The 17,826-nt window shown below is 36.9% G+C and overlaps 1 protein-coding gene across 2 annotated transcripts in view; it reads left to right on the forward strand.

Moving 5' to 3' along the window:
* drosha (drosha ribonuclease III) overlaps positions 1 to 17,826 on the forward strand; it is a 41,947-nt gene that overhangs the window by 195 nt on the left and 23,926 nt on the right. Inside the window, exons 2-16 of one of the 2 annotated variants that reach the window (XM_051914874.1) lie at positions 75 to 209; positions 1,414 to 2,153; positions 3,322 to 3,628; positions 3,957 to 4,098; positions 5,542 to 5,702; positions 7,646 to 7,726; positions 9,179 to 9,265; positions 9,358 to 9,444; positions 9,988 to 10,059; positions 10,354 to 10,435; positions 10,719 to 10,790; positions 11,191 to 11,360; positions 13,614 to 13,738; positions 16,875 to 16,974; positions 17,192 to 17,299. In XM_051914874.1, coding sequence (XP_051770834.1) covers positions 1,414 to 2,153; positions 3,322 to 3,628; positions 3,957 to 4,098; positions 5,542 to 5,702; positions 7,646 to 7,726; positions 9,179 to 9,265; positions 9,358 to 9,444; positions 9,988 to 10,059; positions 10,354 to 10,435; positions 10,719 to 10,790; positions 11,191 to 11,360; positions 13,614 to 13,738; positions 16,875 to 16,974; positions 17,192 to 17,299 — 2,334 coding nt within the window. In that variant the 5' untranslated portion in view covers positions 75 to 209. The remainder of the gene's footprint in view (positions 1 to 74; positions 210 to 1,413; positions 2,154 to 3,321; positions 3,629 to 3,956; positions 4,099 to 5,541; positions 5,703 to 7,645; positions 7,727 to 9,178; positions 9,266 to 9,357; positions 9,445 to 9,987; positions 10,060 to 10,353; positions 10,436 to 10,718; positions 10,791 to 11,190; positions 11,361 to 13,613; positions 13,739 to 16,874; positions 16,975 to 17,191; positions 17,300 to 17,826) is intronic. The other variant, XM_051914873.1, reaches the window with a different exon arrangement.

A 17,826-nucleotide genomic window follows, 5' to 3' on the forward strand; every position in this document is an offset into this window, starting at 1 on the left:
ATTAAAGTGGTGTTCTGTCATAGAATCATTGGAGATGCTGAAACTGATGTAATGTTAGTGTTGATATATTTCAGGGTGCGTTTTCAGTGTGTTAAAACACCAGGTGAAAATGCTCTCCAAGACGCATTTGAAAGAGATAATAAATTGTTTCGAGACGCCTACAAGACACGACTCGGCCAAAGACCTGTATCAAGAAGCGGGCTTACAAGGCCAGTGGTTCAGATTTTCGTTTTCCCTGTCAAAATGGTCACTGTCTCCACCACAAAAACGAACAAAAACCTGGATGGTTGTTGACCCATGTACATTGCTGTATCCAAGCCGATAGAAACGTCGTTTTCTTTTGGCCTCATAATTAGAATATGCCATTATGTCGAAAGAAATGTTATTACTGTCTTTTCACTCTACTTGTTACCATGTTATTTTATTAAAGGGACAGTTCTCCTAAAAATGAAAATTGTTATTTTCTCACCCTCACGTCGTTCCTAACATAGATATGACATTCTTCTATTTTGAAGAATGTTGGTTCTCAAACCATGTTAGAATATCGGTTATCATTGACTTCCACTTTATGGACATTCTTTTATGTTCCACAAAAGAAAAAGAAAAAGTCATACAGATTTGGAAAGACATGAGGGTGAGTAAGTCATGACAAAATGTTCATTTTTTGATGAACTATCGCTTTAAAGCAATGGTATTCACAAGTTCACAACATCCATTAAAAGTAGTAGAAAACTGAAAACATATAATATATGAGAAGGGCAAGATTACTAAAATACCACTCTTTAAGTAATTTTATCTCCTGATAAAGCTATATCACAGCACAGGAGCTATTTTTGCTGCAATTTTTTATGATAAATTGTTATATCATCAATTTTAGATGCTCATTAAACTTCACAATTCTCTGTACCAACTTTGATAACAGCAAAACAAATTAGGTTAACTAATGTAATAAACTATACTAATAAAATGACCAAGAATATATTGAAGACAAGTAAACAGTCAATAGTAAAATAATAAATAATGAAATTCAGACTTGGTTTCCTCCCGTTCTGACTGATTAGTTCAAGTTCCTTGGGTAACTTTTTTTTTTTTTTTTTGATGGTCCACTTTAAACATACTAAGTAACTTTGCAACTACATGTCATCTAACTTTCATTGAAGTATTAGTAGTCTGTCTGCTTAATATCTGCTAACACTTTCATTTTCATGGTGCCCCAACAGACATTCTGTAACATTGTAACTATATGTCAACTTATTCTACTAACGTAAAGCCTAACACCTAACCCTAACCTAACAATCTACTAGTACTCTAATGACATGTAGTTATAAAGTTACTTATAGTAGTAGAATGTCTAAAGTGGACAAGAAAATCTTCTGTATCCATATCTTTCTAACATCCATGTCCTCTTTACAGATGTCTTTCCATGCTGGCCGCGGATGCCCAAGGGGAAGGCCAGCCACTCCAGGTCCAATGTACCGGCCCACACCGCCGCGGTATCACTACGACCCTCCTGCTGCTCCCGGTCCTATCTATAACCCTCAGGGTGGCAGTGGATACATGCCACCTCACCCTGACTTCATGCCTTTCCACTTCCCTCCACCATCACAGGGTTCTAATGTTCTGCCCCAATGTCCCTTACGCCCACCGGTCTTCCCAGAGCCGCCCCCTTTTCCTCCACCTGCTCCTCACAGCTCAGATGGCTCGGCTCCCATCCCGGTTCAGAGCTCTTACCCCTACATGATGCCCACAGTCCCCCCCCCACCATTGCCACCTGTGCCCCCCTCAGTGCCACCCTCCATGCCCTACTCGCCATCATATCCCATGAGCTACCCTCCACAGCCACAGCTCCCCCCTCCACCCAGTTTCAATCCAGCTTACGTGCAGCCCGGAGGTTCCTACAAACCTGAACGCCCCCGCACGAACACTCTGCAATACAAGACGGACTCATGTTCCCGCTCGCCCGAGAGACTCCGTCACCATGATGACCACCGGCACAGGGGCCACAGCTATGGAGGATATGGAAGTCGACATAACCGTGAGTTTGGAGGAGAGAAACGGGACAGAGGGTGCAGTTCAGAGCGCAGGCGGTCAGACAGCCCTCGGTGTAAAGCGGACTACGATAGAGGACGTGTGCCATCAAGACACCGCAGCAGGTAATATTCTTCACTGCTCACTACTAATGTTTTTCCTTGTGCCTTTCATTTTGCAAGTTACTCACAACAGTGACACGTAGCAGATCCCTAATATATCCGCTGATAGATGCCTGCTCTGAATCGCTCCCGTATGTATCTGTGTAAGCGCTCTGTGAGGAGCGCCAATGGTGTCTATTTATAACATGTTTTTAAAGTGTTGATCATTGTAGCCAAACACACACATATCTGTTGAGCGCGTGAACAGCATGGCCAATCAGAGGTGTTTAAGAATCCTCTCAACAGCGCTCAAAATGCTAGGGGGAAATGCTGGTATCGTCACATTTTTTTAAAAATTTCAGTACCGACTTGGTACCAAAGTCAGTACTTTTGACAACCCTAATGACACGAAATGTGTTGCTTTGGTCGTGTCACCCATGGTTTTTAAGCTTAAACACCAGTTGTGAGTCATTATAAGAAATCTTTAACATCAAACACAACAAATGTATCTGTCCTGATAAATATGAATATATTATACCCACATAATATATTAACACAAGTGTAATTTGTCACAATACCAAAATTTCAGTAGTCTGTACCAATATTAAATTTCAGCAATTTGAGTACCATATCAAAAACTATTGGAACTATTTTAATTTTATTTAATTTTGTTGGATATAACGAAAGGATTTGTGAGCATGCAGACCTCATGCTGAACAAATCTCTGGTGTATATTGGGTAGAGTCTGACTTACTTTAACGCCTCTGATTGGCCATTGGATTCACTTGCTCAACAAACATGTCTGTGATTGGCTACAATGCAGCAAAAACATGTTGCTGCAAAAACCTTTAATGTTCTTCTTAGAGTGTGCGCACAAATACACACTGGAGCATTTGAAAGCAGCTGCCTATCAGCGAGTACCCAATACTTGTTACTATCAGTACTGCATGAATTTATGATTTATGTAAAGAAAAGAAGAAATAATGCTTGTGTCATCTCTGGGTCCTTTTGACACTATTACAGGTGACCAAGTAATGGCATTTTACTGCATTTTTATGTGATTTCAGTTGTTTAAACCTCTCTAAACACACACACACACACACACTTTTATAGACTTAGTTTAATTGTACTTTTGCTGGGTTGTCTGTTCCTTCGTTATTTTTACCACAGTAATATTGCCTTCATCCACCAGAGAACGATATCGGCATAGAGACGAGCCAGGTTCGCCCCCGTCAGACAGACACAGGAAACACATTCACAGTCGCTCAGGCAGTCGAGAGAGAAAGCGCCGCCGTGTGGAGGAAGAGAAAGAGAGGAGAACAGATGGAGCCTCGAGCAGTCGAGAGAGAGCTGTGAACTTAAGCAGGAGTAGAGATGCAGAGGAGACGTCCACTGACCGCCATGAGGAGGAGAAAGGAGAGGAAGAGTTACTCAAACCTGCCTGGATCCGCTGCACACATGCTGAGAATTACTACTCCAACGACCCAATGGACCAAGTGGTAATTACAGTAGTGAACACAAACAGCAGACAAACTTACTCTATTGGAGTCAGAAGTTGACATGTCAGGCTGCTCAAACAAACAGATCAATGTTTTGAAAGAGTTATTGTGTTAAAAACTTCAGGAAGTCAAAATAACAATGATTTACTTATAGAGAGACTCTGAACATTAAACAAAATTAAACTCTTAACACCTTTAAAATGTGCAGTATAGATGATTCAGAAGAGGTTTGTACCAAAAATTGTGGTGATGTCATGACCAAAATACATCAGATACTTTTACTTCAGGAGCTGTTACTTATCTTCAATGTGTTATTATTCATCCGTAGGGTGACTCTACAGTCGTGGGAACCAGCAAGTTGAGAGATCTGTACGAGCGCTTTGAGGAAGAGCTTGGCCGGAGGCAGGAGCGGGCCAAATCCATCAGGCCTAAATGGGAACCACCCAAGACCAAACTGGACCAGGATCAGGGTATCGTGTCCTAAGATTTTACTATTTCAAATATGCACAGTATACGCTATAATATTTACCAACATAATATGGCTCAAATCTATATGAGTCCATTTTTAAACACAACTCTGTTCCATTTATAGTTTCCATACCAAATTTTTATTTTATAATTCATAATATTGTTTAGGCAGTGGCTATTTGCACTAAGTGAAAATAGCAATATATTCTATTTACACTAAGTGAAAATAGCAGCATTGATAACAGTGATATGCAATTTACACTAGGTGAAAATAGCGATAGATTCTATTTACACCATGTAAAAGTAGGCCTATCAGTTCTTTGCAATAAGAGTAAAAATAGTTTTTAGATGCTATCTATACTTAATATTGGCAGCTACTATTTGCACCTCAGTATTTTTGGACATTAACAGGATGCAATAATATCATAGAGTTTAAATGGTTATATTTATTAATTTCTAAACGGATGCTTCCTTATTGGGAGAATAAAAACCCTCCCTACACCTTCCCCTAACCATACCCAATAAACACTTTTAATGTAATTAAACACTCGTTCGCAGTTTATTTCCGCTTTTAGAACATTATTTTCATTTTTATTGAAAATAAATGCGAGTTCGGCAAAAGACGCATTCAAACCCGCGTCGATCACGTTAAAAGCCAGGTCTGCGAGCCTCACTGCGCCACTGAAGACATTGAATTCCGCGTGTCTTTTTTAAAACTTGAGTGGCCCAACCAGACATTAGTGGGCAGAGCTAGTGTAAATAGCATTTGCCAACAAGGGACGCTATTTGCACTTAGTGTAAATACACTCCGTATTGTTTATTCCATTTTTATTTAAATCTGTTTGTAAAATAAAACTAAAAAAGCAACAAAAAAAATTAAACAACAACGGCTTCTGATTCAGTTTTATTTTGCTTAAGTTAAAGAAAAGCTTCCCCCACACTGCAATTGGGTGAGAGTGCGTCTGCAAACAGCAGCCTGTTTGACTAGAATGACGAAAGGCTGCGAAGGAAAGCGTGTGCGGAAAGCCCTTATATAGAGATGGTTTGGGTTTTGTGCAAATGACTAACCTTGTGCATGCAACCGCTCGTTTAGAATACTCCAAATTCACTGACATTAGAACAAGGTTAAGAACAAATTTGTGTGAATTAGGTAGAGATTTTTTGTGAGAAATTCTCCTGTGCATACCAAATAGGAAATAATCCACACGATTATTAGTGAATGAGACCCAGTGTCTTCTATGATGTGCAACACCCATACCCATATTAAAATAGAAAATGTATTTTAGTGTTTCATGACACCTTAAAAGAATGTCATCAATGTTTAAGCAGATGATTATGACAAAAGATTAAGATGAGATTTTATACAATCAAAAGTTACATGCTGTAAAAGATTGTCAGTTTGTTTTAAAAGTATAAATGTATATAAAAATATGTGTGTTGTGCAGAAGAGAGCTCCAGCGAATCAGAGTGCGAGTCTGATGGAGGTGGTAGCAGCTGCTCCAGTAGCTCTGACTCTGAGGTGTTTGATGTCATTGCTGAGATCAAGAGGAAGAAAGCTCACCCTGACCGCCTCCATGAGGAGCTGTGGTACAATGACCCTGGACAGGTATGCTTCACCTTCACTGATGAGAAAATTTAGTTTTATGGTATGTTTTGCATAAATTAATTTTAAAGGGGTCTTGAACTGAGAAATAAAATTTTCCTTGATCTTTTGACATATAAGAGGCCATTGTACTATAAAAATATCCTGAAAGTTTCAGAACTCAAAACTTCCTCATAAGTCCAAAACAGCTTTTATTGAAACCAAGCCTCCATAATGACTCGTTTCAGGTTTTGTCTCTGTATGATTTCATAGTGCAACGAAAGACCACCTCTGCAGAGGATGATCAACACCTACTTCTACATTATTGCCTCTTTAGCTTCGCCCAGTGATTCGCGCATTTCATGTAGTAGTAAATACAAGAGAGACGCAACCACAGGATTGTTCCAGTAAAACGATAGGGATGCCTCTGAGGATTACAATACATTTTGCAGCGCCAAGTTGTGGAAAAACACGTCTTCCTGCATTGTCTTCCTTGTGATCCTAATATTAAGAAAGCGTGGATGAACTTTATTTTTAATGGAAATCCAGATTGCGTCAGTTAGACACTGTTTCATTTGTTTGCTTCATTTTACTGCTTAGCTAAGAAAAAACAGAAGCCCCGGTCGTTTTTTTTCTGTTGTGGGCGGAACTAATGTGTAAACCTTAGCCTATTACCGTCCCTGTTTTGATTTTAGCAAATCACTTCTAGCGAACTCAGGCAACCTGATAAATATTCATTAACCCAGCAGCTCATCAGAGCATGCTTTAAATTGTTTGTAGTAGTATTATCCTATCTGTATTATTGTTAGTTTTTTTTTTTTTTTTTTACAGAAATTCTGAATGACCAACGTTTCAAGCACCACCAGCCCTATGTTAAAATGATAAAAATGCTTTCATACATTTTCATTCATACATGGTTACCACATTTTAGTTCTAATTACTTAAGTTAAAATGTATAAAATATGAATGTATCTTAATGTAAAAATTGGTGCAATTTTATGAAGATAAGTAGATTTGGTGGATATAGTTTAGCAAGTAAACTAAAAAATTTACTTGCCAATGGCGATTCTGTTGCCAAGGTGTGCATAGAGGGTTGTGAACGATGAATATAAGAACAACAGTGCAACAAATGATGGTCATTTATTCATAATTCGTTTACACCATCAAAACTGTAAGTTATCCTGTCAACTATAACTGTAGTAACTGCAGGTACTTAAACTTTATTTGCCATAACCAAGACTTATAAAGCATATGTAATATGCTTAAATGTTTCACAGTTGGCAAATGTTTCAACTAATGTAACAAGATAAACTCCTTTCTATATTGTCTTTGTTTAAACACTAATATAATGTAATAACTACCTCACAAATACTTAAAAAATACATATAAATAAAGATGATTAGTTACCACGCTGTCGCAGACTGGAGTATGCTTTGTATTTGAGGTGGAGGTTTGTTGTCTTCCGATTCAGGATCAGACTCTGGTTCCCTTTTTTAACATCGGAAGTTTTCAAAACAATTCCACGTGTAATGGCAGGAATGTTGAAAATAATTTTAATATATGCAAAACCCAATCATAGCAGTGGCCGTTTACTTGTACAAAAAATGCAGTTCATGACCCCTTTAAACTAGTTATGCATCAAAATTAAAGTAACTGAAACCAATTCTTGACACGATAGGCCAAAAAACAATTCCGGAAATACTCATTTAAAACAAATTCTATTAATATTATATTTTCATTAATATACACTTTTATATTCTCTTCTCGTTCTCTTCAAGCAATAGTACACATCTATGCCACAGCCAGTGATGTTCGCTCAGTACTGGTTTTAAATTCTGGAGAGGCAAAATAATTCTACATTCATGACATGACAATGTATTGTTTAATATAAGTGTATTTTTATGGTTTAAAATGAAGTTACATTTATTCTTATTCTTATTTATTCTTATCATATGCTTAAATCTCAGATGAATGATGGACCATTATGCAAGTGCAGTGCCAAAGCCAGACGAACTGGAATTCGACACAGTATTTACCCTGGTGAACAGGTACACATGCCTTCATTCAGTCTCCTCACCTTTTTAAAACTGTGTTAAGAATTCAGTTAGATACTGTCATATGCAAACATATGAAATTTGAAAGTTTCTGAAGTTTAGAATTAATTAAAAAAAGATGTAATATTATGAAATGATACAGTTGTGAACCCTTAATAATGATTACATTTTTATATGAATTGGCTAAATGATTGCAGGACTCTGATGGACCTAGGCTTGCGAGAACTTGGTAGTAAATATTCTCACGTGTGGTACTTTGTGTGAACTCACAAAGCCAAGTGCTGCATTAGGGGCCATTCACACAGGACACAAAATGTGAAATAATGGAAGTAAATCTAGGAATCTCAGTATGGTTTTTTCAATTGATGAACCCCATTTAACTAGACAACACACAATGCAGATCTTAAGTGCCAGATTTGTGTGAGTTGTATATTAGCACCTGTAAACCATCTTTTTTTTTTTTTTTTTCGCCATAAATGAATAACAGAAATAATGGTAACACTACAAGTTTTATTTGAAGTGGACTTTTGAAATATAGTTGAAAAGTTAGTTATAGTTAGTAGAATGTCTAAAGTGGACTATCAAAATAAAGTGCAAACCAATATAATTGACTGTATTTTGCAAAAGTCTGTCATTTCTTTCTCCAGCTTACTGTGCACTCATCAGTATCTGGCTCTAACAGGCAGAACAAGGGCAGCATTTGTTGCCATAGAGTCAGAAAACATTTAATTATGACCACTTAATGAAAGCATTCTTGTAACATTTTGAAATCAATGCTGAGGTGTATCAAATATTGCTTGAAGTTCAACACCATTTGACAAGGAGAGACTCGCAGGGAACTGCAGGCAGACAGTGGAATAAAGAGGAAATTGGAAGTCACAGTCATGAAACTGTTCCTGAAAGTTCTCCACCTGATAACTAGGCTTACTGTTACAGGCCGTACACTGATTACATTACTTGGGCACCGCACCCATCGTTGTTTTTCTTTTTTTCTTTTTTCCTTTTTTTTTTTTTTTTAAATAAAATCTGTTTCATTCAGTTGGATAAACGGATGCTACAATTATAAACTGAGCTGCATTGTCACAGCACAGTGCTGCAAGATTCAAATTTCACTTATGTTGGTCAGAATTTTAGCTCTTTGTCTGATTTTTACTGGTGTATAAAACAAATAAAATCATTCAGGAGCAGTTCTCATTTTGCTTTATGTGTCCACAGGTATATGAAGAATATGACATGCAATATTAATTTTAATGTAAATTCTAGACATAATGGTGATTACAGTTATCATAATTGCTCAGTTCTTGGAATTCAGTGTTATTCAGAGAATATGTTGTTTTGTTGTATCTGAAAAGTTTAATTTAAACCCAGCATTTTGAATGTCATAAATGTCAGTCATCAGTCTAGGATATCAGGCAAATTGGTTTGGTGATTCTCTCTCTCTTACAGCCGGTGAAAGAGTGTCGGCCGATGAGTAACAATGCCGGCAAGCTGTTCCACTACAGAATAACTGTGTCCCCACCTACCAACTTCCTGGTAGATTTCAACAAATTCATCTAGTTATTATTATTTTTTTTTCTGTTTTCATCGTTTCTATCATTCACTGTAACTGTTGCTCTCTCTTTCAGACAGATAGACCCACGGTTATTGAGTATGACGATCATGAGTACCTGTTTGAAGGCTTTTCCTGCTTTTCTCACACACCACTTACTAATGTAAGCATACGACTGCTGCATTGTGTTCAAACCACATAACTAGATTACCACATTATCTACTTATGCGGTTTATGTAGTTAAAAAAAGGATCCAACCTTGTCTGTGTTAACCTGAACATGATATACATAAGGACAGCAGATGAACCATGGTGTACTGTAACTGTCAGTAAAGCAAACTTCACTAATAGAAATTACATCAGCAACACATAGGTTTTTCTGCTTATAACTGTAGTCCAACAGCTAAAATAGCTTTTAATGTTCTAGTTCATCATTCACTCATCTATTTGCTATTTCAAACTCGTATGACCTTCTTCTGTGGAGCACAAAAGGCGATGTTTAGCAGAATTTTCGCAGTGCTTTTTGGTTCTTACATGCCTTGTGACTGAAAGGGACTTGGCAAGTTTGCATAAATAGAAGTGTGCTAGTGATTTAAGAACCATAGGGGAAAATTTTCAGAAAAATTTTGATTGAGGAAAAACACTGTTCAGTGGTAATCGACAACATTCCACAGATAAGGTGTATTGTGTTTTCCTCCCCGTTTTAGATCCCTTTGTGTCGGGTTATTCGCTTCAACATTGATTACACCATCCACTTTATAGAAGAGATGTCACCTGAGGTCTGTGGCACCCCACATTATCAAATTTTACACTCTCCACATCTTCAGATGTTTATAATTGTTATAATTTGCACTATTAATATATATAATTAACATTGTCATTCTGCGAGAAACATATCTTGACACTTTTAACGGTTAACGATTGTTAATGAAAATTCATTTTATTGCAATTTAATTTTTCCTTTGTAATTAATATTATTTTGAATGCTATGCTACTTTAGACATCTTGGTTGTTTCTAGCACAGGTGAAGTGACCCAAATGCTCTGCTATTGTAATCTGTTGTGTTTGACCAGAACTACTGCGTTAAAGGCCTGGAGCTGTTTTCCTCATACCTCTTTAAAGACATCTTGGAGTTGTACGATTGGAACCTCACCGGTAATGTGCACATGCACACTCAGCTATACACAAACACACTATATGCCAGGGGTGCAAAACTCAGTTCCTGGTGGGCAATAGCCCTGCAGAGTTTAGCGTCAACCTTAATTAAACACACCTGACTTATCAAATAAGCCTGAAGGACTTGATTAGCTAACTACAGGTATGTGTGTTGGAGCAGGGTTGGAACTAAACTCTACAGGGCTGTGACCCTCCAGGAACTGAGTTTTGCACCCCTACTATAAGCATTTCACCATAGTAATATAGTTTTGCTGTCATACAGCTCCTGAAGAAAACGGCCCCACAGGTTGTCAGAGGTTTCATTTCATGCCACGGTTTGTTCGGTTCCTCCCGGGTGAGTTTTAAATGCCCCTCTCTCCATTTGACTGATGTTGCTTTGTGTTTGTGTCAGTCATATAGCTTGTGATAGCAGGCAAATACACTACAATGGAAAGAGAACATTTCCTCATATGCAGGTGCCAAATGATTGGTAGATGGCTATTTTAAAAATCTTAAAGAACAATGTAATTTTGCTAACCAGTTATAAGACAGTAATTACTGGCTTTCTTTTTAAAAATATTTTAACTAGAATGCTATTATTCAAGTGAAACCCAGTTTTATTCAAACTCGCATGAAGAAATTTGGTTGACAATTCAGCTTAATATGTTCATGTCCACACAAGGTATTTATAAATCATTTTTTATAAAATTACAATCCATTTTACAGTGGTTTTCCTGTCTGCTCATGTGTGTCAGATGGAGGAAAGGAGGTGCTGTCAATGCACCAGGTGCTGCTGTATCTGCTGCGCAGCAGCACGCCTCTGGTTCCCGAGGAGGAGATCGCAAATATGCTACAGTGGGAGGAGCTGGAGTGGCAGAAATATGCTGAGGAGTGCAAGGGCATGATTGTCACCAACCCTGGCATGGTAAAACACATTTACACAAACATGTCATGATTTCAGGTCAGGAGCAGACAAAAGAATGCATTAATGCCTGCCCACTTTTTCAGTTTAGTTGGTCTGAGAAGTATTTTTTTTATTTATTTTTTTTATTCATTTTTTGTCGTAGGGATCTTAAAGTCTTTGGGTGCATCTCAATCAGCTCCCTAGTTCAGTAGTCAGGGCACTGATTAGGGAGGCAGCCATTTTAAGGGCTGTCTCAATCGCAAAATCTTACTTGTGCACTGAAATATTCGCTCCCTAAAAAGTCCCACAGTGCACCGTGAAAACCATGGGGCATCGATGCTCTCTATGTTCCCTTAACGGAAGTTCTGCACATAATGACATGCGAAAGATTTTATTTATTTATTTTTAAATGCAAACCATTATTTATTTATATCTCAAGATAAACATACATTGCTAGACAGGTAATGAACATAATTTAGCTAACATTTATCATTTATTTATGGAATATTGCATGTCTATGTAACAAGCAAAGCATTTATTATACTGTACTTAACATTAAAAAACAATGTCAGAAAGATATCTGGGGTCCGTTCTTCATACCTCGCTTAATACATCTGAGATGGTTTGACAGATGCCAGATCTTCTAATCGTGATAACTGAACTCTGGCTAATTTGATTCTTCAAACGAATTTGTGGATTGGATTAAAATATCTGGATTAAATTGTCTGAGATAACTGCGCATTCTTGTGTTCCTCAAAAAGGGCAGATGTATCATGATTCCCAATTATTTAGGTTATATTCACGATTTCTAGTAGGCTATTTGTACAGGCTTTACATTTGTTGTAATTAGCAATTCATTTAATTTGACCTTTTGAAGCAGATTTGTTACGTGACAGCATTAATTAAAGTTCCTTAACTTGATCTTGATGATCTTGACTCTTATAGGGTTAGTTCACCCAAAAATTAAAATTCTGTCATTTATTACTTACCCTCATGCCGTCCCACACCCGTAAGACCTCTGTTAATCTTCGGAACACAAATTAAGATATTTTAGTTGAAATCCGATGGCATAAATGAATCAGTAAATGAATCCGTGTATCGAATCTGCTGTTCGGAGCACCAAAGTCACGTGATTTCAGCCGTTGGCAGTTTGACACGCGATCTGAATCATGATTCGATACACTGATTCATTGTGCTCCGATGCTTCCCTTTATCTGCATCTCCTGCACTGCATCAAGCCACTCCCATAATAGTTGTCCTGGTTCAAATTAAGGTGCGCACACAGCATAGACTGTGTCATGTCTGCAAGACTCCAGTAAAATTATTAGGTAATTATTCCCTCATGAATAAATCTCAACGAGTAGAACTGGCTGTGTCTATATTATGATAGACTACACAAGATTATAATATTACTTGCAAATTTATTTTCATTATTATTGTCCCTGGTTCACATTAGTGTATGCTTGTAAGAAAGTAGCAGTGGCTGGGACAGACTTTAAGCATCACCGCTGCTTAAAAAGATGCCATCTAATCCTGTTTGCATGAAACAAGCCTACTCCCGAGCAGGTTTGAGCTTATGGACCTGTTGCTATGACAGCAAGTCTAGGATGAGCGTTGAAGAACCGAGATCGTGCCAAATTGTCATCAATCAAATCCAGCTAACTGAGTTAGCGGCGTACAAAGAATGCCCCCCCCGTTCTGCTATTGTTTATAAATACCAGTACTGATGTTGTACATTGAGGACGTTGTCATGTCGCCGGAAATAGAGTCATCAGTGTCCCAATATGTAGTGAGCCAGGGTCCTTACTGTGCTGACCTGAATTTGTGTACACGATATACTGATTCACGACTAAGGAAGGTAGGGAGCTGATTGAGACACACCCTTTTTTAAAGCGTTATGAGCTATGAACTAAGCCAACCAGCTACGAGGTGAATCAAAACATTATAAACTTTTGTAAAAGTAAAAAATACAAAAAGAACTACTTCAGTGAGGGAATGAACTACAACCCCATACATTGCGAATGATAATCATTAAAACTGATAGTGAAATTTAGAACTATTTGTTCTAACTATATATATATATATATATATATATATATATATATATATATATATATATAGAGATAGATAGATAGATAGATAGTGTAGGGAGACTCGATTACATAATTCACGGTGCTTCAAGGAAGAAGGCGTTTACTGCAGTGCTCTTTTGGCGCAATTTGCAACGACTGCTCCTTTAAATGTGTTTTTATGTGTGTGCCTGTACTCACACAGAAACCCAGCTCTGTGAGGATTGACCAGTTAGACCGCGAGCAGTTCAACTCCAGTGTCATCACTTTCCCCATCATTGTGCATTTTGGTATCCGACCTGCTCAGCTTAGCTATGCTGGAGACCCACAGTAAGTGTGACAGAGCTCTCGCCACTTCTCTTCTTGCTTCTTAGCTTAACTTCTGATGGTAAGGGTTTTCTGAAGTGTTTCTTATGATTAGGAATGTGCGCCACAACTACCACTACAACTAATTTCATTAAAGTTTAAACAGAAATTTTGCAGCTGACTAGTCTAACAAACCTCTAGAAGACAGTCAAAAACTGTGTATCCATTTGAGATGGCCTATATGAATCAAACAGTCAATTCCCATACCAAATGCCACTGAAAAATAGGTAATTAATAGTTATACATATAATGTTTCCCGTTTAAACCGGTATAAACTTTCATTTTTCACCCGCATTGTCCCTCATAACTGGTAGTATACCAAGCCTATAAGTAATCTTTTGAGTGTATATTTCTTTTTAGCCCACCCGCAAGCTGCACAAGTGCATGTAAAATGAAATGATTTTGTTTTCCGCTCCAGATACACAGTTTTCGAAATAATGTATTATTTTTAAAATGTAACATTAACATGACAGTAATTTGAATGTAACCTTATAATATAAAGCAAACATAAATATGCAAAAAAGTCAACTAGTCTAGCTGGCTAGGGGGAATCTAATAGCTAATGCAATTTTAAAATGCGATTTTTTTTTTTTTTTTTTTTTTTTTTTTTGTTTAAATAAAGAAAAGAAAAAAAAAAAGAATTTGGAACACAACTTAGACATATGGCTTTGATTTTCTTAGTTTTCTATACACTAAACTTCAAAAAAAAAAAAATGAATCGGACCTGCCAACATGTACGCATTTTGTGTAGCAGGTACGCATTTTGACATCAAAGTACAGTCGTACGATTTGTCACTCTAAACTACGCAAAAACCTGGCTCTGTGCACGCGTCTATGGTAGTACTCAAATCAAGTAAAAGAAAAAGAGTTCGACCAATCATAGCGCTGGGTTCATTTCCCCAAATAGCAAGAGGGGATGATTGACAAATGCGTACGGCCTATCATTAAAGAGACTGCAAATCGGCAGCAACACAAAATCTCGCTCGATCTCCCTCCTTCCCCTCCCGCCGTCTGACAGCGAGGACAGTTCAGTAGTCACGCACTTTAACACCTTAAGGTAAACGGTTATAAAATGCTCAAGTAATGTTGAACAACAAATGCAAATGTGTTTTAGATATTATGAAAGTGCTGTGGTTTGTGGATGACTGATAAGCGCGAGTCTGGGGAAACAGTTTATTTATTTATTCTCAGTGTTGAGAAACATAGCCTACATGTTGTGCATTATTGTGTTAATAATAACTAAAGTACCTAATTATGTTACATAGCCTACTTATTTTGTATTAAAACTAGCACGTTAGTTACTTATGGATTTAAACATAGACATAATAAATACAGTACCGTTGTCTCAGTGCTGCGCGAGCTGTCATATACAAGCGCGCACACAGAGAGGGAAGATCATTGTAAAATGTAAATCGACGTGCTAGGTTTAAAATTAGTTCTTGCTTGTGTGTTTTTTTGTTTTTTCCTGTCAAAATTTCAGAAAGCATTTTGAATTATCCACCCGTGTTTTTAAGATTCGTTAAATGACGGACGCTTTACAGTTAACACAACCCCTCATTATATGTTGGACTCAGCTAACTTATAGGCTAACGTTACTTGATATTCTTTTTGCGACTCTTATTGGTCCTGTCTATTCATTGTCACCTGTTTTCTATAAATATGTTTCTAATGGCTAACGTTTATTCAGCTAATGTTTGTCTTGTTTATAATGTGCAATGATCAAATACAAATATAAACCCTTTTTTCTGTGGGATTTAGTATCATATTTGGATATTGGAATAATAAATTAAGTATTTTAAATGAATCACATGTAAACGGTTTTCTAAGGGTTTCTTAATTTTAGACTAGTCATTACAAAACTGTTTAAATGACCGTCAGGTTAGTCGTAGTATGTAAATATAGCCTACTTAAAATTGCAAGCAAAACAATTATTTTAATTCATATTAAATAATTGAATGCGATTCATTTGTGGTTATCAGTTTATATAAGCACACATTATACACAATATGCAATGCAATATTAATCATGAATAATAAAAAAAATGCTTTTGAGCAGGTGTAGTGAAATCTTTTAATTGGGTCACATTCAAAAAAAACTTTAACAGTCAAAATTAGATTTACGAAGATAGGTGTGTTGTGTGTGTGTGTGTGTGTCTTGCATTCATAAAAATGAATGCAAGACACACACACATTTTTTCACAAAAATGTGAAAAAATATGATTCCCAAACACTGTTTCCTGTCCCATCCCGTCACACTGGTACTCAAAATTTTTTTCCAAGGTTGGCAGGTCTGAATGAATGGTGAAATTAATAAAATTAAACATACTCAGTAAAAAAAGAAATGTCCCTTTTTCAGGATACTGTATTTTAAAGACAATTTTGCAAAATCCAAATTAGTTTTATAGATGTTTATTGGAAAGGGTTTAAACAATGTTTTTCATGCTTTTTCAATGAACCATGAACAATTATTGCACATGCACCTGTGGAACAGTCCGTAAGACACTAACAGTTTACAGGTGACAATTAAGGTCACAGTTACAATAACTTTGGACACTAAAGAGACATTTATACTGACTCTGTAAAAAACATCAGGAGAAAGATGCCCAGGGTCCCTGATCACCTGCATGAACATGCCGTAGTCCTGCTGCAGGGAAGTATGAGGACTCCAGATGTGGCCAAAGCAATAAACTACAGTGTCTGTAATATAAGATGAAAAAAAACACCTGATCATCCTTGCAGTGCCAAACCACGTGTAACCATGTTTCAATGCTTCAGAGATTTAATTTGTGTGGGGCTGCATTTGCTGTGAACCAAGTCGCTCCGAGACACTGCAAATCATGAGCTGCTTGTGCTTAAATGAACAGTGTTGCACTTCACTCTGAAAAACTTTTATTTATTTTATAAAATGGTAGCCTTCACTATTTGATAATTGCACTAAGCCCAGCTATTTTTTGAAAATTGTGTACATGCACATATTTGTTAGTTTGAATTCTATATATGGGCTTGGCCTTTTTTTGCCCAGGAGTGTCATGAAAAATTATTGTAATAATAATATAATGATGAAATAGCTTAAATACTGCTGATTACTGCTTTCATTGCAGGTATCAAAAGTTGTGGAAAAGTTACGTGAAATTGCGGCATCTGCTGGCCAACAGCCCAAAGGTTAAACAAATTGACAAACAGAAGTTAACGCAAAGGGAGGTAAGTGTCTGCATGTGTTGTTTGTGTATTTAGAAATAGCTAATTAAAACACATTCAAATAATAAATATGGCCATGATGGAAGGGTAGCATGATGTTCTTTTTTTTATAGAAATTCTAAAAAAAAAAAAAAAAAAAAAAAAAAAAAAACACATCAAGGCTGTGCATTAAAATACATGAGCAGTTTAAAGTACACAGTCCAAAAACTGTGATTTACAGGAAGCGCTGCAGAAGATCAGGCAGAAGAATACGATGAGAAGGGAGGTCACAGTGGAGCTCAGCAGTCAGGGTTTCTGGAAGACTGGAATCCGCTCTGATGTCTGCCAGGTACACACACATTCCCACACACACAGTGTGAGCTTGGGCTGTCAAAATCAAACTTTGGGTTTTTCTCGAGATTAAAGTGCTCATTTGAATGTTTATTTGTGTTTAAGATGTGTGGCGAGCACTGATTAGCACCAATTTTAATAAAAAGTGTAAGATCTCTTTTTTTTTTTTTTTTTTTTTTTTTTTTTTCACATTTTGTTTTGTTGAAGCTTTATGCTAAAATGCTTTAAATTATTATTTCACATCACATGGAGTGTAGTTCTGAGGGGGAAAAAAATCTGTGAGAAACTGAATTGAGTAATATTTAAATCGGTGCACTAAATATTTATATCAAAGCACTGTTACAACCTCTCATCAAATATCAGCTCAAAGAGAAGAGAGATTACGTAACATAACCAAGAACGAGTAAACGGCGGAATCAATCAAATCTATTTATTCACTCACTCATATCCAACGTCATGATAATAATAACGAACATAACAACCAAGTAAAGAATTTAACAGAACGGACAACTAACAAAGGAAAAA

The sequence above is a fragment of the Ctenopharyngodon idella genome, chromosome 12 (genome assembly GCF_019924925.1).
Source record: "Ctenopharyngodon idella isolate HZGC_01 chromosome 12, HZGC01, whole genome shotgun sequence".
Lineage (NCBI taxonomy): Eukaryota > Metazoa > Chordata > Actinopteri > Cypriniformes > Xenocyprididae > Ctenopharyngodon > Ctenopharyngodon idella.